Source organism: Pseudophryne corroboree, chromosome 3, assembly GCF_028390025.1.
Source record: "Pseudophryne corroboree isolate aPseCor3 chromosome 3, aPseCor3.hap2, whole genome shotgun sequence".
NCBI lineage: Eukaryota > Metazoa > Chordata > Amphibia > Anura > Myobatrachidae > Pseudophryne > Pseudophryne corroboree.
This window is the reverse complement of record NC_086446.1, coordinates 411620302-411646269: the sequence shown is the minus strand read 5'-3', so window position 1 is coordinate 411646269 and position 25968 is coordinate 411620302. Positions and strand designations below refer to the sequence as shown.

Below are 25968 nucleotides of genomic sequence, written 5' to 3'. Positions count from 1 at the left end.
TGGAGACGGCTGTGGCAGTAGAGATAAGCAGGAAGAAAACGTCTCGGCTTTTCTCCAACTCTGGAGGTAACACACAATGGTCTATATCACTAATTGCATACTCAATTGCGTGCGATCTGGGCACGATATTAGCATCCAGAAACACTCCAGTATGCAATTACACTGGACAAATATATTATAAAGAAACCGCAGGGACAGGGGCTCCAAAAAGGTGCCGGTCCCTGCGATGTGCTCAGAGTGGTAGCAGAACTCATGCGCAGTCTCACTGCCCACGCATGCACGGCAGTCACTGCTGGGGAGGGTTCTGGAGAAACCGTTTGCTGGCTAAATTTGTGAACTGTAGCCTATAGGCTACAACTAGCGGACGTCATTTTCAGATGGTGTTAGCTGCGAGGGACAAGCTGCGGAATGCTTTGCATTCTGGAGCTTGGTAAATCTGACAGCACAGTGATCGCAAAAACGTGCTATGATGCGTATTGTACCCAGAAATAGTCACCTGGGACCCACGTTTAGAAGATGAGCGGGTCCCACAGGACGCACTCATCTGGATCTGTGTGGCATTGCGCTAGCCAGGACACAGGAGGTGACTGGCTGTTTCCTTAGCCAATCACCTCCTGTAGCAGCGGCAGAGACAGGGTCAGTGTGCAGCGGGGAGGAGCAGTCAATAATAGCCTGAAGTGTCTCCCGCCAGTCCGGCACAGTTTGAATCCCCATCACCGCGGAGCTGCACGCTGACCTGGGCTCCGCACTAGCACAATGAATCTGTGCTGCAGCGCTGGCAGACTGGCCCTGCTCACCCAGCACTGCTCCACCTCCTTCCCGCTGTACGCTGATCCTGTCTCCGCCGCCAGCACAAAGAGACTGGCCCGGTCACCCAGCACAGCGCCCTCCTCCGCAACAGTGGGTGCCGCTCCGCATCTTCCCTGTGCCTCCAGCCCAGTGTCCGTCCCCCACTCCCCCTGCAGCACGATGCAGTCTGGGGTGCAATGTGTCTTAGTGTTCACTCTAGGTTTCTTTCACGGGGCGCTGCGCCCTGCCCCTTTTTTAGATAGCTAATCCCGCCCTGCCCATTTTTGCGCGCCCCGCCGTTTGCTGCTCGCCGGACCCAGCCTCAGAGATCCCTACACCGCCCGGCCTCCCAGATATATCCATTCACCCGCGGGTCACCCTCAGAGATCCCTACACCGCCCGGACTCCCAGAAAGATCCCAACACCACCGGAGCAAACGGCCGCGCTGATGTCCCCGACAGCTGGGATTCCGAGCACGGTATAGGAGTCTCCGGGAAGAGAGGTGAGAGCCGCCTGCCAGAGGCCGTCACCTATATCTATGTCCTGTGTGTGTATATATAATCAGTGTATGGGGGCTCAGTGATACAGTGCTGTGTGCGTCAGCGTACAGGGGGCTCATTGATACAGTGCTGTGTATATAATCAGTGTATGGGGGTCTCAGTGATACAGTGCTGTGTGTCAGCGTACAGGGGGCTCAGTGATACAGTGCTGTGTGTGTCAGCGTACAGGGGGCTCAGTGATACAGTGCTGTGTGTGTCCGCGTACAGGGGGCTCAGTGATACAGTGCTGTGTGTCCCCGCGTACAGGGGGCTCAGTGATACAGTGCTGTGTGTCCGCGTACAGGGGGCTCAGTGATACAGTGCTGTGTGTCAGCGTACAGGGGGCTCAGTGATACAGTGCTGTGTGTCTCAGCGTACAGGGGGCTCAGTGATACAGTGCTGTGTGTGTCAGCGTACAGGGGGCTCAGTGATACAGTGCTGTGTGTGTCAGCGTACAGGGGGCTCAGTGATACAGTGCTGTGTGTGTCCGCGTACAGGGGGCTCAGTGATACAGTGCTGTGTGTCCGCGTACAGGGGGCTCAGTGATACAGTGCTGTGTGTGTCCGCGTACAGGGGGCTCAGTGATACAGTGCTGTGTGTCAGCGTACAGGGGGCTCAGTGATACAGTGCTGTGTGTCTCAGCGTACAGGGGGCTCAGTGATACAGTGCTGTGTATATAATCAGTGTATGGGGGTCTCAGTGATACAGTGCTGTGTGTGTCAGCGTACAGGGGTCTCAGTGATACAGTGCTGTGTGTGTCAGCGTACAGGGGGCTCAGTGATACAGTGCTGTGTGTGTCAGCGTACAGGGGGCTCAGTGATACAGTGCTGTGTGTGTCAGCGTACAGGGGGCTCAGTGATACAGTGCTGTGTGTGTCAGCGTACAGGGGGCTCAGTGATACAGTGCTGTGTGTGTCCGCGTACAGTGGGCTCAGTGATACAGTGCTGTGTGTCCGCGTACAGGGGGCTCAGTGATACAGTGCTGTGTGTGTCAGCGTACAGGGGGCTCAGTGATACAGTGCTGTGTGTATAATCAGTGTATGGGGGTCTCAGTGATACAGTGCTGTGTGTATATCAGTGTAAGGGGGGCTAAATTTACCTTGTAAGTACTGCAGCTGTAAACTTCAATCTCAGTGCTCTCTACTTGGTGCAATGTGCCTCAGTGCTTTCTACCTGGTGCAATGTGCCTCAGTGCTCTCTACCTGGTGCATTGTGTATAATGTGCTCTATCTGGCGCAATATGTATAACGTGCTCTACCTGTCGCAGTGTGTATAGGAGGTTCTACCTGGTGCAATGTGTATTAGCTGCACTACTGTGTGGTGTAATGTGAATTGCCACTATTATGTGGCTACGCCCCTTCCCCACGAAACAACGCCCCTAAACTTTGCAGCGCGCCTTCGGTGCGCACTGTCCATGCTTTGACTTGCACAGATGGGAGCACCAAGCATTATAGTATGTACCTAATTTTGCCCTCCCGAATGAAAAATGTGCCCTCCCCGTGATCAGCACCCTGCCCTAAAAAAATCCTAGAGTGAACACTATGTCTCCATGCTCTACCTGGTGCAATGTTTCTCCGTTCTCTGGTGGTCATTACGAGTTGTTCGCTCGTTGCTATTTATAGCAGAATTGCTAATAGGCTAAAATTCGGCAGTTCTGTGCATGCGTATGCACAGCAGGGCACACGCGCTAAGCAATTTTACACAAAACTATGCTATTTTACTCACGGGCGAACAAAGCTTTTCAATCGCTCTGCTGATCGTAGTGTGATTGACAGGAAGTGGGTGTTTCTGGGCGGAAACTGGCAGTTTTTAGGGAGTGTGCTAAAAAACGCAGGCGTGCCAGGTAATAACGCAGGAGTGGCTGGAGAAAGGGAGGAGTGGCTGGCCGGACGCTGGGCGTGTTTGTGACGTCAAACCAGGAACTAAACGTACTGAGGTGATCGCAATCTAGGAGTAGGTCTGGAGCTACTCAGAAACTGCAGGGAAATACTTAATAGCAGAATTGCTAATCTTTCGTTAGCAATTCTGCTATGCTAAGATACACTCCCAGAGGGCAGCGGCTTTGTGTTTGCATTTCTGCTAAAAGTAGCTAGCGAGCGAACAACTCGGAATGAGAGCCTCTACCTGGTGCAATGTTTATAAGCGGCACTTCTGTGATGCGTAATTTGAATTGCCACTATTATGCGGCCACGCCCCTTCCCCACGAAGCAACGGCCCTAAATTTAAACATGATTTGGCATGTAGGAAGGGGAGCACTAAGTAGCTTTCTGCCTTAGGGTGCCAAAATGTCTAGTTACAGCTCTAGTGCAGTGTCCTGTATGTTACACAGCCCAGCAGCATTGCCACCCCCTCCTCCCCCTTTCAACACTTTGTAGTGTCCAAATTAAGTCTGTGTTTTTATATTTTTATAAGATTAATAAAAACCTTCTTTCCGATGGGACCCAGAAAAAACAGGATTTTGATACCTACCGGTAAATCCTTTTCTCCTAGTCCGTAGAGGATGCTGGGGACCACAACAAGACCATGGGGTATAGGCGGTTCCGCAGGAACCATGGGCACTCTTAAGACTTTTCAATGGGTGTGAACTGGCTCCTCCCCCTATGCTCCTCCTCCAGACCTCAGTTATAGGAACTGTGCCCAGGGAGACGGACATTTCGAGGGAAGGACTAACTTTAGTACTAGTGGTGAGATACATACCAACTCACACCCTCAACCATGCCGCACACATGGCATTCAACATATCACACGCCAACAGGCATGAAAAGTTTCAACATGTTGCTGCAATTGAAGAGAACACAACTTGTGTAACCCGAATAAGTAAACTGCAGGTAAAGTACGCACTGGGACGGGCGCCCAGCATCCTCTACGGCAGTGTTTCCCAACCTCGGTCCTCAAGGCACACTAACAGTTCTGGTTTTAGTGATATCCAGGCTTGAACACAGGTGACTTAATTAGTACCTCAGTTATTTTGATTTAACCATCTGTGCTGCAGCCTGGATATCACAAAAACCTGCACTGTTGGTGTGCCTTGAGGACCGCGGTTGGGAATGCCTGCTCTACGGACTAGGAGAAAAGGATTTACTGGTAGGTATCAAAATCCTGTTGTTTTCTCATACGTCCTAGAGGATGCTGGGGACCACATCAAGACCATGGGGTTTATACCAAAGCTCCAGTGCGGGCGGGAATGTGTGGATGACCCTGCAACACCGATTGACCAAACTTTAGGTCTTCATCGGCCAAGGTGTCAAACTTGTAGAACTTTGCAAATGTGTTTAACCCTGACCAAGTAGCTGCTCAGCACAGTTGTAATGCAGAGACCCCCCGGGCAGCCGCCCAGGATAAGCCCACCTTCCTAGTGGAGTGGACCTTTACCGACGTCGGTAACGGCAATCCAGCCGTAGTATGAGCTTGCAGAATCGTATTTCTGATCCAACGTGCAATAGTCTGCTTGGTAGCAGGACACCCAATTTTGTTGTGAGCATACAGGACAAGCAGGGCCTCTGTTTTCCATATACGAGCCGTTCTAGCAATATAGATTTTCAAAGCTCTAACCACATCTAGAAACTTTGATTCAGGGAATGTGTCAGTAACTACCGGCACTACAATAGGTTTGTTTATGTCAGGCATGTCCAAACTGCGGCCCTCCAGCTGTTGAGAAACTACACATCCCAGCATGCCCTGACACAGCTTTAGCATTCTTTGACAGTAAAACTGTATCAGGGCGCGCTGGGATGTGTAGTTTCTCAACAGCTGGAGGGCCGCAGTTTGGACATGCCTGGTTTATGTGGAAAGATGAAACCAGCTTAGGAAGAAAGTGTTGTCGAGTTCTCAACTCTGCCCTATCTTCATGGAAGATTAGGTAATGCTCTTGTGATACAAGGCCCCCAATTCAGACACCCATTTTGCAGATGCCAAAGCCAAAAGCATCACCACTTTCCAAGTGAAAAACTTCAACTCTATCTTTTGTAGAGGCTCAAACCAATCCGATTGAAGGAACTGCAACACCACGCTAAGGTCCCATGGTGCCACCGGAGGCACGAATGGAGGCTGGATGTGCAGAACCCCTTTCACGAAGGTCTGAACCTCTGGAAGAAAGGGCAATTGTTTTTGGAAGAACACTGACAAGGCCGAAATCTGGACCTTGATTGATACCAATCGGAGGACCGCCTCCACACCAGCCTGTAAAAAAATAAAAAATAAAAAAAAAAAATGGAGGAAACGTCCTAAATGAAACTCTTCCGTAGGAGCTTTCTTGGATTCACACCAAGACACATATTTTCTCCAAATACGGTGGTAATGTTTCGACGTTACTCCCTTTCTGGCCTGAATAAGAGTGGGGATGACTTCCTTGGGAATACCCTTCCTGGCTAGGATCCGGCGCTCAACAGCCATGCCGTCAAACGTAGCCGCGGTAAGTCTTGATACACGCACGTCCCCTGCTGCGGCAGGTCCTCGCGAAGAGGAAGAGGCCGAGGATCTTTTATGAGCAACTGCTGAAGATCTGGGTACCAAGCCCTCCTTGGCCAGTCTTGGGCAATGAAGATTGCTCGAACCCTTGTTTTACTTATGATCCAGAGTACCCTTGGGATCAGCGGAAGTGGAGGGAAGACCTACACTGACTGGAAAACCCACTGGGTCACTAGCGCATCCACTGCTACTGCTTGAGGGTCTCTCGACCTGGAACAGTATCTCTGAAGCTTCTTGTTGAGGCGAGATGCCATCATGTCTACTTGAGGAACTCCCCAAGGACTTGTCACCTCTGCAAAGACTTCTTGGTGGAGGCCCCACTCTCCTGGATGGAGATCGTGTCTGCTGAGGAAGTCTGCTTCCCAGTGGTCTACTCCCGGAATGAATATTGCAGACAGAGCTTGTAGATGTTTTTCTGCCCAGCGGAGGATTTTTGTCGCCTCTGCCATTGCCGCTCTGCTTTTCATTCCGCCCTGCCTGTTTATGTACGCGACTGCTGTTACATTGTCCGCCTGTATCTGCACGGGACGGTCTTGAAGAAGATGTACAGCTTGTTGAAGGCCGTTGTAAATAGCTCTCAGCTCCAGCACGTTTATGTGAAGGCAGGCTTCCTGATGTGACCAACGTCCTTGGAAGTTCTCTCTCTGAGAGACGGCTCCCCAGCCTCGGAGACTTGCATCCGTGGTTACCAGGAGTCAGTCCTGAATCCCGAACCTGCGTCCCTCTAGTAGGCGAGAGCTGTGTAACCACCACAGGAGCGAAATCCTGTTTTTTGACGACAGGATTATTTTTTGGTGCATGTGTAGGTGTGACCCCAACCACTTGTCCAACAGGTCCCACTGGAATACTCTGGCATGGAACCTGCCAAACTGTATGGCCTCGTAGGGCGCAACCATCTTCCCCAACAACCGAATGCACTGATGGATCGACACACTTGATGGTTTCAATATCTGTTTTACCATTTTCTGGATTTCCAGAGCCTTTTCCACCTGAAGAAAATCAGATTTTAAACCTACCGGTAAATCTTTCCGTAGAGGATGCTGGGGACTACGTAAGGACCATGGGGTATAGACGGGCTCCGCAGGAGACATGGGCACTTTAAGACCTTTAATGGGCGTGAACTGGCTCCTCCCTCTATGCCCCTCCTCCAGACTCCAGTTGTTTGACCCCGACCAAGTAGCTGCTCGGCAAAGCTGTAATGCAGAGACGCCTCGGGCAGCCGCCCAAGATGAGCCCACCTTCCTAATGGAATGGGCCTTTACCGATTTTGGTAACGGCAAACCAGCTGTAGAATGAGCCTGCTGAATCGTGTTACAGATCCAGCGTGCAATAGTCTGCTTGGAAGCAGGCGCGCCAATCTTGTTGGCAGTATACAGGACAAACAGTGCCTCTGTTTTCCTAATACGAGCCGTTCTGGCTACAGAGATTTTTAAAGCCCTGACCACATCAAGGGACTTAGAATCCTCCAAGACATCCGTAGCCACCAGCACCACAATAGGTTGGTTCATGTGAAACGACGAAACCACCTTGGGTAGAAATTGAGGACGAGTTCTCAATTCCGCTCTATCTACATGGAAAATCAGATAGGGGCTCTTGTGAGACAAGTCCGCCAATTCTGATACCCGCCTTTGCCGAAGCCAAGGCCAATAACATGACCACTTTCCAAGTGAGAAATTTCAAGTCAACAGTTTGAAGAGGTTCAAACCAATGTGATTTAAGGAGGTTGGATGTGCAGTACTCCCTTCACAAAAGTCTGCACTTCTGGAAGAGAAGCCAATTCCTTCTGAAAGAATATTGATAATGCCGAAATATGCACCTTAATGGAGCCTAACTTCAGGCCCATATCCACTCCTGTCTGTAGAAAATGGAGAAAACGACCCAGCTGGAAATCCTCCGTAGGAGCATTCTTGGATTCACACCAAGACACATACTTCCTCCAGATACGGTGATAGTGCTTCGCCGTCACCTCCTTCCTAGCTTTAAGTAGAGTAGGGATGACTTCCCCTGGAATACCTTTCCTAGCTAGGATCTGGCGTTCAACTGCCATGCCGTCAAGCGTAATCGCGGTAAGTCCTGGAACACACACGGCCCCTGTTGTAACAGGTCCTCTCTGAGAGGAAGAGGCCAAGGATCTTCCGTGAGCATATCCTGAAGATCTGGATACCAGGCCCTTCGAGGCCAATCTGGAACAATGAGTATCATCTGAACCTTTGTTCTTATTATCCTCAATATTTTCGAGATGAGCGGAAGTGGAGGGAACACAGACCGCCTGATACACCCATGGTGTTACCAGCGCGTCCACCGCTATCGCCTGAGGGTGCCTTGACCTTGAACAATACGTCCGAAGCTTCTTGTTGAGGCGTGACGCCATCATGTCTATATGAGGGAGTCCCCAGCAACTTGTCACATCTGCAAAGACCTCTTGATGAAGTCCCCACTCTCCTGGATGGAGATCGTGTCTGAGGAAGTCTGCTTCCCAGTTGTCCACTCCTGGAATGAATACTGCTGACAGAGCGCTCACGTGATTTTCCGCCCAGCGAAGAATCCTGGTGGTCTCTGCCATTGCTGTTCTGCTCCTTGTTCCGCCTTGTCGGTTTACATGCGCCACGGCTGTGACGTTGTCTGACTGGATCAGAGACGGTAGGTTGCGAAGAAGGTGCTCCGCCTGTCTCAGGCCGTTGTATATGGCCCTTAATTCCAGCACATTTATGTGCAGACAAGCCTCCTGGCTTGACCATATTCCCTGAAAGTTTATTCCCTGTGTGACCGCTCCCCATCCTTGGAGGCTCACGTCCGTGGTCACGAGAACCCAGTCCTGAATTCCGAACCTGCGACCCTCTAGAAGGCGAGCCCCCTGGAGCCACCACAGGAGAGAAATCCTGGCCCTGGGGGACAGGCATATCAACCGATGCATTTGGAGATGGGACCCTGACCACTTGTTCAGTAGGTCCCACTGAAAAGCTCTTCCATGAGACCTGACAAACGGAATGGCCTCGTAGGCCGCCACCATCTTTCCCAACACTCGAGTGCATTGATGAATCGATACTCTTTTTGGTTTTAGCAGATCCTTGACCATGGTCTGGATTTCCTGAGCTTTTTCCACTCGAAGAAAAACCCTCTGTCTTTCCGTATCCAGAATCATGCCCAAGAACGACAGCCGAGTTGTCGGAACCAACTGCGACTTCTGCAAATTTAGAAGCCAGCCGTGTTGTTGTAGCACCCTCAGAGAGAGCTCCACATTTTTCAGTAAGTGTTCTCTTGATTTCGCTTTTATCAGATCGTCCAAGTATGGGATAATTGTGACCCCCTGCTTGCGCAGGAGCACCATCATTTCTGCCATTACCTTGGTGAAAATCCTCGGGGCCGTGGAAAGCCCAAACGGCAACGTCTGAAATTGGTAATGACAATCCTGTACAGCGAATCTCAGGAACGCCTGATGTGGAGGGTATATGGGGACGTGAAGGTATGCATCCTTTTTGTCCAGTGAGACCATAAACTCTGGATAAGGAATTATATTGACTCCTTTCTGACGAAGGACCATCATCTCCGTAATCACCTTGGTGAATACCCTCGGCGCTGAGGAGAGGCCAAAAGGTAACGTCTGGAATTGGTAATGGCAATCCTGAACCGCGAATCTCAGATAAGCCTGGTGAGGAGGATAAATGGGAACATGCAGGTAAGCATCCTTTATGTCCACCGACACCAAATAGTCCCCCTCCTCCAGACTGGAAATCACCACCTGAAGTGATTCCATCTTGAACTTGAACCTTTTCAGATCCTTTAGGTTTAGGATCGGTCTGACCGAGCCGTCCGGCTTCGGAACAACAAAGAGGCTTGAATAAAAACCCCGCCCTTGTTGTGACAACGGTACCAGGACTATGACCTGGTCCTGAAACAATTTTTGGATTGCCGCTGTTACTGCTTCTCTCTCTGGCGGAGAAACTGGCAAGGTCGATTTGAAAAATCGGCATGGGGAACGTCTTGAAACTCCAGTTTGTATCCCTGGGATACTATTTGTAACACCCAGGGATCCAGGCCAGGCAGAATCCAACCTTGGCTGAACAGTTTGAGACGTGCTCCCATCCGAGCGGCCTCCCGCAAGGGAGTTCCAGCGTCATGCTGAGGATTTGGCAGAATTAGGGGTAGACTTCTGCTCTTGGGAACCTGGAGCCGCTGCGGACTTCTTTCATTTTCCCCTACCTGCAAAGAAGGGGGATTCTCTCGCCTTTTTGTATTTATTGGGCCGAAAGGACTGCATTTGCGGGTGATAGGTCTTTTTTGCCAGTGCAGGCGCAGAGGGCAAAAATGCTGACTTACCTGCGGTAGCCGCCGAGACTAACGCATCCAGGCCATCGCCAAATAAGGCCTCACCTTTATATGGGAGAGCCTCCATGTTTCTTTTGGAATCTGCATCCGCATTCCACTGGCGAATCCACAAAGCCCACCTAGCCGATACTGCCATGGTAGCGGCTTGTGAACTCAAGAGTCCAATAGCCTTCATTGCTTCCAGCATGTAGGCGGCAGCGTCCTTGATATTCCCTAACTTAAGGAGTATCTCATCTTTATCAATCGTGTCAAATTCTGATGACACGCTTTCTGACCATTTTTCAATAGCGCGACTCACCTACGCGCAGGCATTAGTGGGCCTGAGCAGCGTACCATTGCCAACATAAATGGATTTCAATGTCGTTTCCATTTTACGGTCTGCCGGATCCTTAAGTGAAGCCGTGCCAGGTGCAAGGAGAATTACCTTCTTTGTCAACCTGGAAAGTGCACTGTCTAACACAGGGGGTGACTCCCATCTTTTTCTGTCCTCAGCCGGGAAAGGATAAGCTATCTGAATCCTTTAGGGAATACGAAATTTCTTATCAGGATTCACCCACATCCCTTCAAAAAGAGCATTTAGTTCGTTTGAAGGAGGGAACGTGACTTTGGATTTATTTTCGTTACATAAATAAGCCTTCTCCTGAGGTACAGGAGTGGTTTCTGTAACCTCCAACACGTCCCTTATAGCCACAATCATATATTGTATACTTTTTGCCAATTTACGATCTATCTCTCTGGAGTCACTATCGTCGACACAAGAATCAGAGTCTGTGTCGGTATCAGTGTTTACAACATTCGCAAATGGTCTCTTATGTGACCCAGAGGGGCCACCTGCATAAGGAATAACAGCATCCTGAAAAATCACATCTTCCACAGATCATCTCCAGCATGCAGCCTTAGATTCAGACTTCTCTAATCTTTGGTTAATCAGATGCATACTGTCACGCATTTCTTTCACCCATGCAGGCTCTTCGTGTGCCGGCAGCGCCACCACATTACAACTCTGTGTCCCTAACATGGTTTCCTCCGGGGAGGAACTCCCTGCCTCAGACATGCCTCATACGTGTACACCACACTCACAGACACACTGGGACTTATTTTGGTGACAGACCCACAGTAAAATCTGTCAGAGGGACACAGTATAGGAGCAGCCAGTTCACAAACCCAGCGCCAGTACGTAATGAGTGTGAACACAGAATGCCCACAGCCCAACAGCGCTTTTATACAGATAATCACACTATAAAATGCACCACAACGCCTTGTGCCCCCCCCCCAAATAACACCCTGTACTTGTCAGAAGTGAAGTAGAGGACCAGCGTGTTCTCTGCAGCCTGAGGAGAGAGAGAAAATGGCGCTGAGCAGTGTGCTGGCTGGCTGAGGCAGAAGCTCCGCCCCCTCAATGTCACATCCTTACACTCAGTTAATCACTGTAATATTTATACTGGCGGGGATAGGGCTGTGCCAGCGGCACCTTATGCCCCCTTTTAGCCAGTTTTGAGGTGTCTATTTGCTGCCCAGGGTGCCCACGCGCCCTGCAGTGCCTGTGTGTGTGGGCAGCAATGGCGCGCTGCACTCCCGCCAGCCGCGCCGGACCTCAGCCGTCACTTACTTGATAGAAGTTCATTCTTCTTAAACTCACTGTCTTCTGACTTCTGGCTCTGCGAGGGGGGTGACGGCGTGCTGTGGGAGTGAGCATCTAGACCCGGCTAGCGTTCAGTACCCTTCAGGAGCTTATGGTGTCCTGTCAGCCAGAAGCAGAGCCATGAAACTCTTTATGAAGTTGGTTCTACTTCTGCCCCCTCAGTCCCACGAAGCAGGGAGTTTGATGCCAGCAGATCTCCCTGAAAATAAAAAAACTAACATAAGTCTTTTCCAGAGAAACTCAGTAGAGCTCCTCAGTGTATCCAGTCTGCCTGGGCACATTTCTAAAACTGAGGTCTGGAGGAGGGGCATAGGGGGAGGAGCCAGTTCACATCCATTGAAAAGTCTTAAGAGTGCCCATGGCTCCTGCGGAACCGCCTATACCCCATGGTCTTGATGTGGTCCCCAGCATACAGTGTCGGACTGGGGGCATGTAGGGCCCACTGGGGGAATGTAGTGGTAGGGGCCTATGTTTGGGGTGTGGCCTGCCACCTCATTGGTTTGACTAACCACAGAGCCAGGCATAGGCAAACTAGGCAATTGCCTAGGGCATTTGGTATGCCTAGGGGCATCAGCAGCTTCTGCTGATTAAAATGATATGCGGCATGCCTATATTCTGTGTGTAGCATTTCATATGCAAATACAGCCACAGTCGCACACAGTATATAGGCATGCTGCATATCATTTTAATCAGCAGAAGCTGCTTGTGCATCCTAGCCACATATCAATGCAAATAAGATGCATTTTCATTAAAAAAAAAAAAAAAAAAGAGGTGTGCCCGACATTAGCATTGAGGCAAGATTTAGGAGGACACATCTATATCCAAGCAGAGGCAGAGGTCACAGTGTTAGTGACAGTGTGAGTGCTGTGTGCATGTGAGTGGGTTGGTTCTGCAGTGGTGTTCGGAATATGTGTAAGGAGCATTATGTGTGTCATGTAAAGATGCATTAATAATGTGCAACATATGTGTAAGGGGCACTATGCGTGTTATGTGTATAAGGGCATTAATAATGTGCGGCATATGCGTTACAGGGTACTACTGTATGTGTGTCATTATGTGTATAGGGGCACTAATAATGTGCAGCAAATGTGTAGGGGGCACTATGTGTGTCATTATGTGTATAAGGGTATTAATAATGTGCGGCATATGTGTAAGGGACATTATGTGTAAAAGGGCATTAATAAAGGTTGTCATAATGTGTAAGGTGCATTATGTTTATAAGGACATTAATAAGGTGTCTCATATGTGTAAGGGGCATTACTGTGTGGAATTAGGTGTATAAATGCATTACTAATGTGTGGCATTATGTGTATAAGGTGCTCTACTATGTGGCGTTGCATATAGAAAGGGCACTACTGTGTCATCTAATGTGAATAAAGAGCAATAGAGTGTGGTGTAATGTGAATAAGGAGCAATTCAGTGTGATGTTATGTGAATAAGAGGCTCTTCTGTGAGGAGTAAGGTTTATAAGGTAAAGTGATACTGCTGTGGGATGTAATATGAATTATGAACACTATCGCAAGATCAAATGTGAATAAAGTTGCAGTACTGTGTGGCGTAATTAGAATTGAGGTTACTATTGTGTGGCCATGCCCCTTCCCAGCAAAAACACACCACTTATTGGGCTGTGCGCCAAATGTGCGAATTGTTCCTATTTAAAATATAGGGGGTACAAACACCAAAATAAGGACTGCTATAGGTGAAGGGTGATGGTGCTGGGAAAGAGGTGCAAAGTCAGAGGCGGAACCAGCGGTGGTGCTAGGGGGCACCAGCCAAAATTTTGCCTAAGGCATCATATTGGTTAGGGCCGGCTCTGACCAACCATTAGAGAGTGCAAAGTCTGAGCCCCTTCATAAATATATACAGTCAATTCAGCTGCTGAATGCATGATAATGTACCAGATTAATAACAGCAATGCACTGTAGAAAATACACCATAGCCCTGTATAAGGTAACATATGTATAATGCATAATTCAAGTGCACAGACTGGAACCTGATCCTTAGAGCAGGAGGTGGGCCCCCAGGCAGTGGGGCCTACCGGTGGTTTCCCCTGTACCCCTGTGGGCCAGTCCATGCCTGCCAGCATCCTCTAGGACAGGGGTGTCAAAGACAAGGCCCGCGGGCCAAATCCGGCCCGCCAGACCTCGTCTGATGGCCCGCGGTGCCGCCGCCATGAAACCCCCTTCTCCCGAGTGCCCAGCTCGGGGGGGGCGGGGTTTCGCGGAATGACGCGATTGCGTCGTGACGTCACGGCGCAAACGCGTCATTCAACGAAACCCCGTCGGAGGAGGGAGAAGGGAGCCGCGCAGACGAGGAGGGAGAGGCGGCTGAAGAGCGGCGAGAACCGCTTCAAATGTAAGTCAGCCCCTCTCCCTTCCTCTCTTTCTCTCTCTCTCCCTCCTTCCACCACCTGCCGCAATGTGTAAAATGGGGACCTGTACCTGCCGCTATGTGTAAAATGGGGACCTGTGCCTGCCACAATGTGTAAAATGGGGACCTGTGCCTGCCACAATGTGTAAAATGGGGACCTGTGCCTGCCACAATGTGTAAAATGGGGACCTGTGCCTGCCGCAATGTGTAAAATGGGGACCTGTACCTGCCGCTATGTGTAAAATGGGGACCTGTGCCTGCCACAATGTGTAAAATGGGGACCTGTGCCTGCCACAATGTGTAAAATGGGGACCTGTGCCTGCCACAATGTGTAAAATGGGGACCTGTGCCTGCCACAATGTGTAAAATGGGGACCTGTGCCTGCCACAATGTGTAAAATGGGGACCTGTGCCTGCCACAATGTGTAAAATGGGGACCTGTGCCTGCCACAATGTGTAAAATGGGGACCTGTACCTGCCGCTATGTGTAAAATGGGGACCTGTGCCTGCCACAATGTGTAAAATGGGGACCTGTGCCTGCCACAATGTGTAAAATGGGGACCTGTACCTGCCGCTATGTGTAAAATGGGGACCTGTGCCTGCCACAATGTGTAAAATGGGGACCTGTGCCTGCCACAATGTGTAAAATGGGGACCTGTACCTGCCGCTATGTGTAAAATGGGGACCTGTGCCTGCCACAATGTGTAAAATGGGGACCTGTGCCTGCCACAATGTGTAAAATGGGGACCTGTACCTGCCGCTATGTGTAAAATGGGGACCTGTGCCTGCCACAATGTGTAAAATGGGGACCTGTGCCTGCCACAATGTGTAAAATGGGGACCTGTGCCTGCCACAATGTGTAAAATGGGGACCTGTACCTGCCGCTATGTGTAAAATGGGGACCTGTGCCTGCCACAATGTGTAAAATGGGGACCTGTGCCTGCCACAATGTGTAAAATGGGGACCTGTACCTGCCGCTATGTGTAAAATGGGGACCTGTGCCTGCCACAATGTGTAAAATGGGGACCTGTGCCTGCCACAATGTGTAAAATGGGGACCTGTACCTGCCGCTATGTGTAAAATGGGGACCTGTGCCTGCCACAATGTGTAAAATGGGGACCTGTGCCTGCCACAATGTGTAAAATGGGGACCTGTGCCTGCCACAATGTGTAAAATGGGGACCTGTGCCTGCCACAATGTGTAAAATGGGGACCTGTGCCTGCCACAATGTGTAAAATGGGGACCTGTGCCTGCCACAATGTGTAAAATGGGGACCTGTGCCTGCCACAATGTGTAAAATGGGGACCTGTGCCTGCCACAATGTGTAAAATGGGGACCTGTGCCTGCCACAATGTGTAAAATGGGGACCTGTGCCTGCCACAATGTGTAAAATGGGGACCTGTGCCTGCCACAATGTGTAAAATGGGGACCTGTGCCTGCCACAATGTGTAAAATGGGGACCTGTGCCTGCCACAATGTGTAAAATGGGGACCTGTGCCTGCCACAATGTGTAAAATGGGGACCTGTGCCTGCCACAATGTGTAAAATGGGGACCTGTGCCTGCCACAATGTGTAAAATGGGGACCTGTGCCTGCCACAATGTGTAAAATGGGGACCTGTGCCTGCCACAATGTGTAAAATGGGGACCTGTGCCTGCCACAATGTGTAAAATGGGGACCTGTGCCTGCCACAATGTGTAAAATGGGGACCTGTGCCTGCCACAATGTGTAAAATGGGGACCTGTGCACTATAAAAGGGGGCACATGGCTGGGCACTATAAAAGGGGGCACATGGCTGGGCACTTTAAAAGGGGGCACATGGCTGGGCACATATAAGGCAGGTGGAGCGGTAAATTTTGGATAGACCTACAGATACAACCGGCCCTTTGATGGGGACCAAACTGCTGATGCGGCCCCCGATGAATTTGAGTTTGACACCCCTGCTCTAGGACGTATGAGAAAGACTGGTAGGACCCCAGATTTTAAAAGTGAGGGGTCCCTGGGACACACTTTTTTTTTGGACTCAGCGCGATTACTTCAGCATCGCATCCCCTGCAGCTGCTTCTGGTAGTAAAGGCATCACATCAGATATCACAGATATCTGCTGTGGTCCCTCTGTGATACTGGGTGATACTAACAAAACGTGTGTTTTGGGGGAATAAGCTGCATACATTTAATGATATGCAGCAGTAGAGCATAATCCTACATCCAGAACAGCGAAATCTGCACAGCGCCATTTTTCAGTATCAGAAATAAAATAACATGGGGACTGTCCATATAGACGGGTCAGCTGTCAGCAGTAGTGACAGGAGTAACCGATCTACAACTGCAAGCTACTGTAGGGGACACTACTGTGTGATGTGCTTGGTCTCTGCCCAGGATACCCTACCCCTAAACCCAAGTGCCGGCGTGCTCTTATAGCCCACACTGGGCCTCCCCCTGCTGTCACCTTTCTCACGTCGCAGATCGAAATCCAGTCGCGTCCGGAACTGAAAGGTGGCGGCGATGTCTCCGGAGCGCAACGGAGTGAGGAGCAACTCTTCTCGGAACGAGTCTCCATAAGGCAAGCCTGCGGTATTCTCCCACTGAGCTGCGAAGAGCAATGAGACCGCAAGCAGCAGCCACACACCATCCATCTTTCAGCAGCTCATTCTCTTCCGGTTTCCCCCTACCAATCCCTAAAACTAGCCAATCAGTTTCACCCTGAATCTCGATAGCCAATAACATAAGGCAAGGGCGTGGTTAATGTACGTCACCATCATTGCTTCAGTCAATTCAATGACCGGAATTATCTGCCCTATCACAGCTTGCCAGAGCTGTCCAATCAGAAAACATTTTCCGTTACTGGGTGAGTTCTGGATCTAAAAGAAGAAGAACAGGTCAGACACTAGAGCACCAAGCACAGAAATAATGCTGCGGGATTGTAGGCACCCATTGAGATGGAGAAGTGCTGCTTGTTTGCCTTCTGTGGTTAGACTCATCTCCCAGCATTTATTGTTGTTGGAATGGTGACTTACTATGCAATTCTTGCTTTATATGAAACAGCTCCTTAACATTGTTAGTTATCTTTTCTGTTGTTGAAATTAGTTACATGTGTTGCAGGTGGAATCCACAGAGTCTGTAATAAAGATCGTTGATTCATGTCTCCCAGGTATTCTGATGTAGGGGCTTTGAGAGCTCTGTCATGATGGGAATGTTGGGCATAACTACGAAAAATTATTTTATGGCCACTTATGTAGTGCGTGGGCGTGTCCTGCTCCACCCAAAGGCCATTTCTACAGGCACCACCAGGTATTTATATGGCATTTTATATATCTGTTTTCTAGATGTTTACTTTTATATTACTTTTGTCTTTTATTTGTATATATCACCAAAACATATCAGAAGCCTATTTTAAGAGCATATTTGCTAAACTTTTTGTACTGTAAAACAAAAAGTGATGCTCAGCCTGAAAAATGAACATAGCGTAGATGGGGAAGTTTTTGTCTAGTGTGTTATGTTATTGCTATGCATTATCTCCTCCACTATTCTTTGTCGAGGTTGACCGCATTGGAGTTTCTATAATGGGTGCAATGTGTGGGATTTAAGGTGCATACACACTGGGCGTTTTTGCCCAGCGTGTATACACAGCGATGATCGCTGACATCGCTGGGCTGAAAAGTGCTCAGTGCATACACACTGAGGGCTTTTCCCCCCTGCCCAGCGATGTCAGCGGCGGTGAGCGGCTTTCCATAGCTCACCCCGCCGTTCATCTACTGGTAATACCAGCAGATGAACGGCAGCCGCCGACGAAGAAGCGGGAGCGCGCATCAGCACTCATCGCCGGGGCATACACACTGGGCGGCTTTGAGCTGAAAGCAGCTCAACACACCAAAAGTGAACTGCTTTCAGCTCAAAATCGCCCAGTGTGTATGGGCCTTTAGTCTCTGGAATATGGCAGATGCACAGTGCCAGAGTCTACTGCACTCTGAAGAGTAGGGGCCCCACTCGGAGTCTGCACACGGGCCCCCTCCTCTATTAAAATGCCTCGGGCTGACAGAGTACTTTTTGGTCAAGGGGCTGGCCGAGTAACGGGTTGATGATCCGCATTGGCCAGCTTATTCTTTGGCTTACCATGCTATCCCTTTTAAACTGAGACACTTGAATAAAACAGATTTTGTGGCTTAGTCCCTTGAAGCCTCCCTGCTTTGAGGGACTAAGGGGGGGGAGTAGTGTCCGCCCTGCGGGGTCTAAGCCACTTTCTCTGACGTCCTAGTGGATGCTGGGAACTCCGTAAGGACCATGGGGAATAGCGGCTCCGCAGGAGACTGGGCACAACTAAAGAAAGCTTTAGGACTACCTGGTGTGCACTGGCTCCTCCCTCTATGACCCTCCTCCAGACCTCTGTTAGAATTTTGTGCCCGGCTGAGCTGGATGCACACTAGGGGCTCTCCTGAGCTCTTAGAAAAAGAAAGTTTATTTTAGGTTTTTTATTTTCAGTGAGATCTGCTGGCAACAGACTCACTGCTACGAGGGACTAAGGGGAGAGAAGCGAACCTACCTGCTTGCAGCTAGCTTGGGCTTCTAGGCTACTGGACACCATTAGCTCCAGAGGGATCGAACACAGGCCCAGCCTCGGTCGTCCGGTCCCGGAGCCGCGCCGCCGTCCCCCTTACAGAGCCAGAAGCAAGAAGAGGGTCCTGGAAATCGGCGGCCGAAGACTTCGGTCTTCATCAAGGTAGCGCACAGCACTGCAGCTGTGCGCCATTGCTTCCCATGCACACCTCACACTCCGGTCACTGATGGGTGCAGGGCGCTGGGGGGGGGGGGGGGGGGCAGGGCTGCAATATTGAGTACCTTGGCTGGCAAATAACACATAATATAGTCATAGAGACTATATATGTGTAAAATACCCCTGCCAGATATACATAGAAAAAAGCGGAAGAAGTCCGCTGAAAAAGGGGCGGGGCTATCTCCCTCAGCACACTGGCGCCATTTTCCCTCACAGCTCCGCTGGAAGGATCGCTCCCAGGCTCTCCCCTGCAGTTTCCAGACTACATAGGGTAAAAAAGAGAGGGGAGGCACTAAATTTAGGCGCAATATTGTGTATACAAGCAGCTATTGGGAAATATCACTCAGTTATAGTGTTAATCCCTGTGTTATATAGCGCTGTTGGTGTGTGCTGGCATACTCTCTCTCTGTCTCCCCAAAGGGCTTTGTGGGGTCCTGTCCTCAGTCAGAGCATTCCCTGTGTGTGTGCGGTGTGTCGGTACGGCTGTGTCGACATGTTTGATGAGGAGGCTTATGTGGAGGCGGAGCAGGTGCCGATAAATGTGATGTCACCCCTTGCGGGGTCGACACCTGAGTGGAATTGTTATGTGGAAGGAATTACGCGACAGTGTCGACTCCTTACATAAAAGGTTTGACGACATAGCAGATGTGGGACAGCCGGCTTCTCAGCCTGCGCCTGCCCAGACGTCTCTAAAGCCATCGAGGGCTCTAAAACGCCCGCTACCTCAGATGGCAGACACAGATGTCGACACGGATACTGACTCCAGTGTCGACGATGATGAGACTAGTGTACATTCCAATAGAGCCACCCGTTACATGATTACGGCAATGAAAAATGTGTTGCATATTTCTGATATTACCCCAGGTACCACAAAAAAGGGTATTATGTTTGGGGAGAAAAAACTACCAGTGGTTTTTCCCCCATCTGATGAATTAAATGAAGTGTGTGAAGAAGCGTGGGCTTCCCCCGATAAGAAACTGGTAATTTCTAAAAGGTTAGTAATGGCGTACCCTTTCCCGCCAGAGGATAGGTCACGTTGGGAGACATCCCCTAGGGTGGATAAAGCGCTCACACGTCTGTCAAAAAAGGTGGCACTACCGTCTCCGGACACGGCCGCCATAAAGGAGCCTGTAGATAGAAAGCAGGAGGCTATCCTGAAGTCTGTATATACACACTCAGGTATTATACTGAGACCGGCTATTGCTTCAGCATGGATGTGCAGTGCTGCAGCTGCGTGGTCAGATTCCCTGTCGGAAAACATTGATACCCTAGACAGGGACACTATATTGCTTACCGTAGAGCATATTAAAGACGCTGTCTTGTACATGAGAGATGCACAGAGGGATATTTTCCGGCTGGCATCTAAAATAAACGCAATGTCCATTTCTGCCAGGAGAGGATTGTGGACTCGGCAGTGGACAGGAGATGCAGATTCTAAAAGGCACATGGAAGTATTGCCTTACAAGGGTGAGGAGTTGTTTGGGGATGGTCTCTCGGACCTCGTTTCCACAGCGACAGCTGGGAAGTCAGCATTTTTACTCCATGTTCCCTCACAGCCAAAGAAAGCACCGTATTATCAGGTATAGTCCTTTCGGCCCCAGAAAGGCAAGCGGGTTAGAGGCGCGTCCTTTCTGCCCAGAGGTAGAGGGAAAAAGCTGCAACATACAGCCAGTTCCCAGGAACAAAAGTCCTCCCCCGCTTCCTCTAAGTCCACCGCATGACGCTGGGGCTCCACAGGCGGAGCCAGGTACGGTGGGGGCCCGTCTCAAGAACTTCAGCGACCAGTGGGCTCGGTCACGGGTGGATCCCTGGATTCTACAAGTAGTATCTCAGGGGTACAAGCTGGAATTCGAGACGTCTCCCCCTCGCCGTTTTCTCAAATCTGCCTTGCCGACAGCTCCCCCGGACAGGGAGGCAGTGCTGGAGGCGATTCACAAGCTGTATTCTCAGCAGGTGATAATCAAGGTACCCCTCCTTCAACAAGGACGGTGTTACTATTCCACAATGTTTGTGGTACCGAAACCGGACGGTTCGGTGAGACCAATTTTAAATGTTAAAATCCTTGAACACTTATATAAGAAGGTTCAAGTTCAAGATGGAATCGCTCAGGGCGGTGATTGCAAGCCTGGACGAGGGGGATTCCATGGTTTCACTGGACATCAAGGATGCTTACCTGCATGTCCCCATTTACCCTCCTCACCAGGAGTACCTCAGATTTGTGGTACAGGACTGTCATTACCAATTCCAGACGTTGCCGTTTGGTCTGTCCACGGCACCGAGGGTATTTACCAAGGTAATGGCCGAAATGATGATACTCCTTCGGAGAAAGGGAGTTTTAATTATCCCGTACTTGGACGATCTCCTTATAAAGACGAGGTCCAGGGAACAGTTGTTGATCGGTGTAGCACTAGCTCGGGAAGTGCTACAACAGCACGGCTGGATCCTGAATATTCCAAAGTCGCAGCTGGTTCCTACAACGCGTCTACTGTTCCTGGGGATGGTTCTGGACACAGAACAGAAAAAAGTGTTTCTCCCGGAGGAGAAGGCCAAGGAGTTGTCATCTCTAGTCAGAGACCTCCTAAAACCAAAACAGGTGTCGGTGCACCACTGCACGCGAGTCCTGGGAAAGATGGTGGCTTCTTACGAAGCAATTCCATTCGGAAGGTTCCATGCAAGGATCTTTCAGTGGGATCTGTTGGACAAGTGGTCCGGATCGCATCTTCAGATGCATCGGCTGATAACCCTGTCTCCAAGGACCAGGGTGTCGCTGTTGTGGTGGCTGCAGAGTGCTCATCTTCTAGAGGGCCGCAGATTCGGCATACAGGACTGGGTCCTGGTGACCACGGATGCCAGCCTTCGAGGTTGGGGGGCAGTCACACAGGGAAGAAACTTCCAGGGACTATGGACAAGTCAGGAGACTTCCCTACACATAAATATTCTGGAACTAAGGGCCATTTACAATGCCCTAAGTCAGGCAAAACCCCTGCTTCAACACCAGCCGGTGCTGATCCAGTCAGACAACATCACGGCGGTCGCCCATGTAAACCGACAGGGCGGCACAAGAAGCAGGATGGCAATGGCAGAAGCCACAAGGATTCTCCGATGGGCGGAAAATCATGTGTTAGCACTGTCAGCAGTGTTCATTCCTGGAGTGGACAACTGGGAAGCAGACTTTCTCAGCAGACACGACCTCCACCCGGGAGAGTGGGGACTTCATCCAGAAGTCTTCCAAATGATTGTACACCGGTGGGAAAGGCCACAGGTGGACATGATGGCGTCCCGCCTCAACAAAAAGCTAAAAAGATATTGCGCCAGGTCAAGGGACCCTCAGGCGATAGCTGTGGACGCTCTGGTAACACTGTGGGTGTACCGGTCGGTGTATGTGTTCCCTCCTCTGCCTCTCATACCCAAGGTACTGAGACTAATAAGAAGGAGAGGAGTAAGAACTATACTCATTGTTCCGGATTGGCCAAGAAGAGCTTTGTACCCAGAACTTCAAGAAATGATCTCAGAGGACCCATGGCCTCTGCCGCTCAGACAGGACCTGCTGCAGCAGGGGCCCTGTCTGTTCCAAGACTTACCGCGGCTGCGTTTGACGGCATGGCGGTTGAACGCCGGATCCTGAAGGAAAAGGGCATTCCGGAGGAAGTTATCCCTACGCTTATTAAAGCTAGGAAAGAAGTGACCGCAAACCATTATCACCGCATATGGCGGAAATATGTTGCGTGGTGTGAGGCCAGGAAGGCCCCAACGGAGGAATTTCAGCTAGGTCGATTTCTGCACTTCCTACAATCAGGGGTGACTATGGGCCTAAAATTGGGTTCCATTAAGGTCCAGATTTCGGCTCTATCGATTTTCTTCCAAAAAGAACTGGCTTCACTACCTGAAGTTCAGACATTTGTTAAGGGAGTGCTGCATATTCAGCCCCCTTTTATGCCCCCAGTGGCACCTTGGGATCTCAACGGGGTGTTGGATTTCCTAAAGTCGCATTGGTTTGAACCACTTAAAACCGTGGAACTAAAATATCTCACGTGGAAAGTGGTCATGCTGTTGACCTTGGCTTCGGCCAGGCGTGTGTCAGAATTGGCGGCTTTGTCTTGTAAAAGCCCTTATCTGATTTTCCATATGGATAGGGCGGAATTGAGGACTCGTCCCCAATTTCTCCCAAAGGTGGTTTCAGCGTTTCATTTGAACCAGCCTATCGTGGTGCCTGCGGCTACTCTTGACTTGGAGGACTCCAAGTTGCTGGACGTAGTCCGGGCCCTAAAAATCTATGTTTCCAGGACAGCTGGAGTCAGAAAGACTGACTCGCTATTTATCCTGCATGCGCCCAACAAGTTGGGTGCGCCTGCTTCAAAGCAGACTATTGCTCGCTGGATCTGTAGCATGATTCAACTTGCACATTCTGCGGCTGGACTGCCGCATCCTAAATCTGTAAAAGCCCATTCCACGAGGAAGGTGGGCTCTTCTTGGGCGGCTGCCCGAGGGGTCTCGGCTTTACAACTTTGCCGAGCAGCTACTTGGTCGGGGTCAAACACATTTGCTAAATTCTACAAGTTTGATACCCTGGCTGAGGAGGACCTAGAGTTCGCTCATTCGGTGCTGCAGAGTCATCCGCACTCTCCCGCCAGTTTGGGAGCTTTGGTATAATCCCCATGGTCCTTACGGAGTTCCCAGCATCCACTAGGACGTCAGAGAAAATAAGATTTCTCTTTCATCCATCTGGGGGACGCTGCGCCGTTACTTGTGGGTTAGAGGTGTGTGGTTGTGGAGTTTGGCACAGAACTATTAAGAACTGACCCCTCCCCCCTCTAACCCCTCCCATCTCCTTCCTGCCCAGCCAGCACCTCAGTTTTAGTTTTGTGCCTGTGGAGTACAGACACAGATTTTTCTCTCTGAAGATTTTAGTTAGGTATTTTATTATTTTATCACTTGGAGTGCCTAGTCCCTGTATACAGGTGACAGGTGCTACTAGAGTGGGGTTAGCTAGAGATTCCCACTCTATTCTGCCGCTGAAGGCCACCACACTTCGGTCACTGGGGCTGGATTCCTGTTCCTAAGAAGTCGGCAGTGAGGAGGTACAGGATAGACACAATCTGTCTCTGACAGTATTGGTCTATCCTTCCTATATAATATATAATATATATATATATATATATATATATATATATATATATATATATATATATATATATATATTATTACTATGTCTTTCATAATTATATTTATACTTGTGTGCCTCCCTTCCCCCCCCCCCCCCCCCTCCGCTCTCTCTCCGGAGGTGAGCGGTGGAGCGCAGTAACATATTCCACTGTGTTTTGACTGAAGAGAGAAAGGGGAAGAGAGTGGTGAGTCACTCTCCGGGGGATCGCTAGAGGCTGCCCGCACAGAGCCGCTGTATGTAGCGGTGCGCGTGAGCCGCTACCCGAACACAGCCGCTGTATATAGCGGTGTGCGGGAGCCACGGGGGATCGCTAGAGGCTGCCCGCACAGAGCCGCTGTATGTAGCGGTGCGCGTGAGCCGCTACCCGAACACAGCCGCTGTATATAGCGGTGTGCGGGAGCCACTGCCCGATCAGAGCCGCTGGGGAGCCGCTGGATGTAGCAGTGAGCAGGAGACGATAGCAGGGGGACGCGGCGCTTACTTACTTCAAAAGGACGGATTCCCGCCCTGCACTGCCTCGCGCGCCCTCCCGGCCAGCGTCTGCAAAGCACCGGGCGCCATCTTCTACGGAGACAGTACGAGGGGTGCTGTGCAGCACACACAGTTTGAAGGTCACCTAACAGCAAGTATGCTTTGGGGGCATAGTGTTATTCTACACTTGTAATGAGAGTTAACAGATTTAATTTTTGCACAAATTACTCTACTGAGCTTATAGTTCGTTTGTAGTGCATTTGTTTAAAAATAAATAAATTTAAAAAAATAAATAAAAAATAAAAATTAAAAATAAATAAAAAAAATAAAAAAAAATAAAGTTTAATTATGTCAATACGTCAGACGGATCTACAAAGAGGAAAGACATCCTCGGTGGTTATTTTCCTGCTTACAATGTGGGTCAAGGCTAGCTAAGGGTAAAGCGGATGCTGATACCCTCTGTGCTTCATGCTCTGGTGCATCTGTGGTGATCCAACAGGGAGGTTCCGCGGATCAGTCTATGTCTGCTTGGGCCAGACACATCTGGTGTGGGCTCAAAATATGGGCAGATGTCTGGCTGATTTAATTCAATCCCAAAACAAGTTTGTAAACTCTGCCGGCAGTTCTTCTGCTACAAAACGGCCATAGCCGTTGCCCGCTATAACTTTCTGGGGGAGGAGTTGGAGTAATTCCCATTGGAGGTTCTGATTGACACAGCACATGTGCTGTCTGCATGCACCTAGAACAATGTTCAGGTGTAGTTTTTATAAAATGGGGAAGTAGACCCAGAGTGGGGCGAGATTTCGGTCTGGGAAGATGACTTTTCTACTAGCTCAGCTGTTAGATTGCTGATAGACTCCATCCGTCATCTTAATAACAGGGATATTTTAAAGGAGCCTGACTTAAGCCGGATTCTCGTTTCCAAGCCCCTAGGACACAGGTTCTCAAACTCGGTCCTCGGGACCCCACACAGTGCATGTTTTGCAGGTAACCCAGCAGGTGCACAGGTGTATAATTACTCACTGACACATTTTAAAAGGTCCACAGGTAGAGTTAATTATTTCACTTGTGATTCTGTGAGGAGACCTGCAAAACATGCACTGTGTGGGGTCCTGAGGACCGAGTTTGAGAACCTATGCCCTAGGACATAAAAATTTCTATATCCTTTTACAGAGGGAGGATATGAGATTTTGGGAAACAGGCCAAAAGGTAGACGTTCCCATTTCAAATTTAGCAGGAACTACGGTTATTCCTTCTGTACAGTCTGTGACGTTGAAAGATCCTACAGATAGGAAGATTGAAACAATGCCTAAATCTGTTTTCTTTATCAGGTGTTTCTCTTCACCCACTTTTAGCTGGCGCTTGGGTCCTCAAGGCCGCGGATGACTGACTAGCACAGGTCATCTCTGGAAGGCAGTCTGACGATCCATCG

General features: G+C 49.9%; 1 protein-coding gene and 1 long non-coding RNA gene across 3 annotated transcripts in view; one reads left to right on the top strand and one right to left on the bottom strand.

Moving 5' to 3' along the window:
* Positions 1-16821, bottom strand: part of PIGT (phosphatidylinositol glycan anchor biosynthesis class T) — a 70213-nt gene extending 53392 nt beyond the window's left edge. The window contains exon 1 of the mRNA XM_063960202.1: positions 16580-16821. Coding sequence (XP_063816272.1) covers positions 16580-16766 — 187 coding nt within the window. The 5' untranslated portion in view covers positions 16767-16821. The remainder of the gene's footprint in view (positions 1-16579) is intronic.
* A 213-nt stretch (positions 16822-17034) lies between these two features.
* The window catches only part of LOC135055772 (uncharacterized), a 50483-nt gene continuing 41549 nt past the window's right edge, over positions 17035-25968 (top strand). For both annotated transcript variants that reach the window (XR_010243808.1, XR_010243809.1), the window contains exons 1-2: positions 17035-17187; positions 17282-17421. This is a non-coding gene — a long non-coding RNA (uncharacterized LOC135055772). The remainder of the gene's footprint in view (positions 17188-17281; positions 17422-25968) is intronic.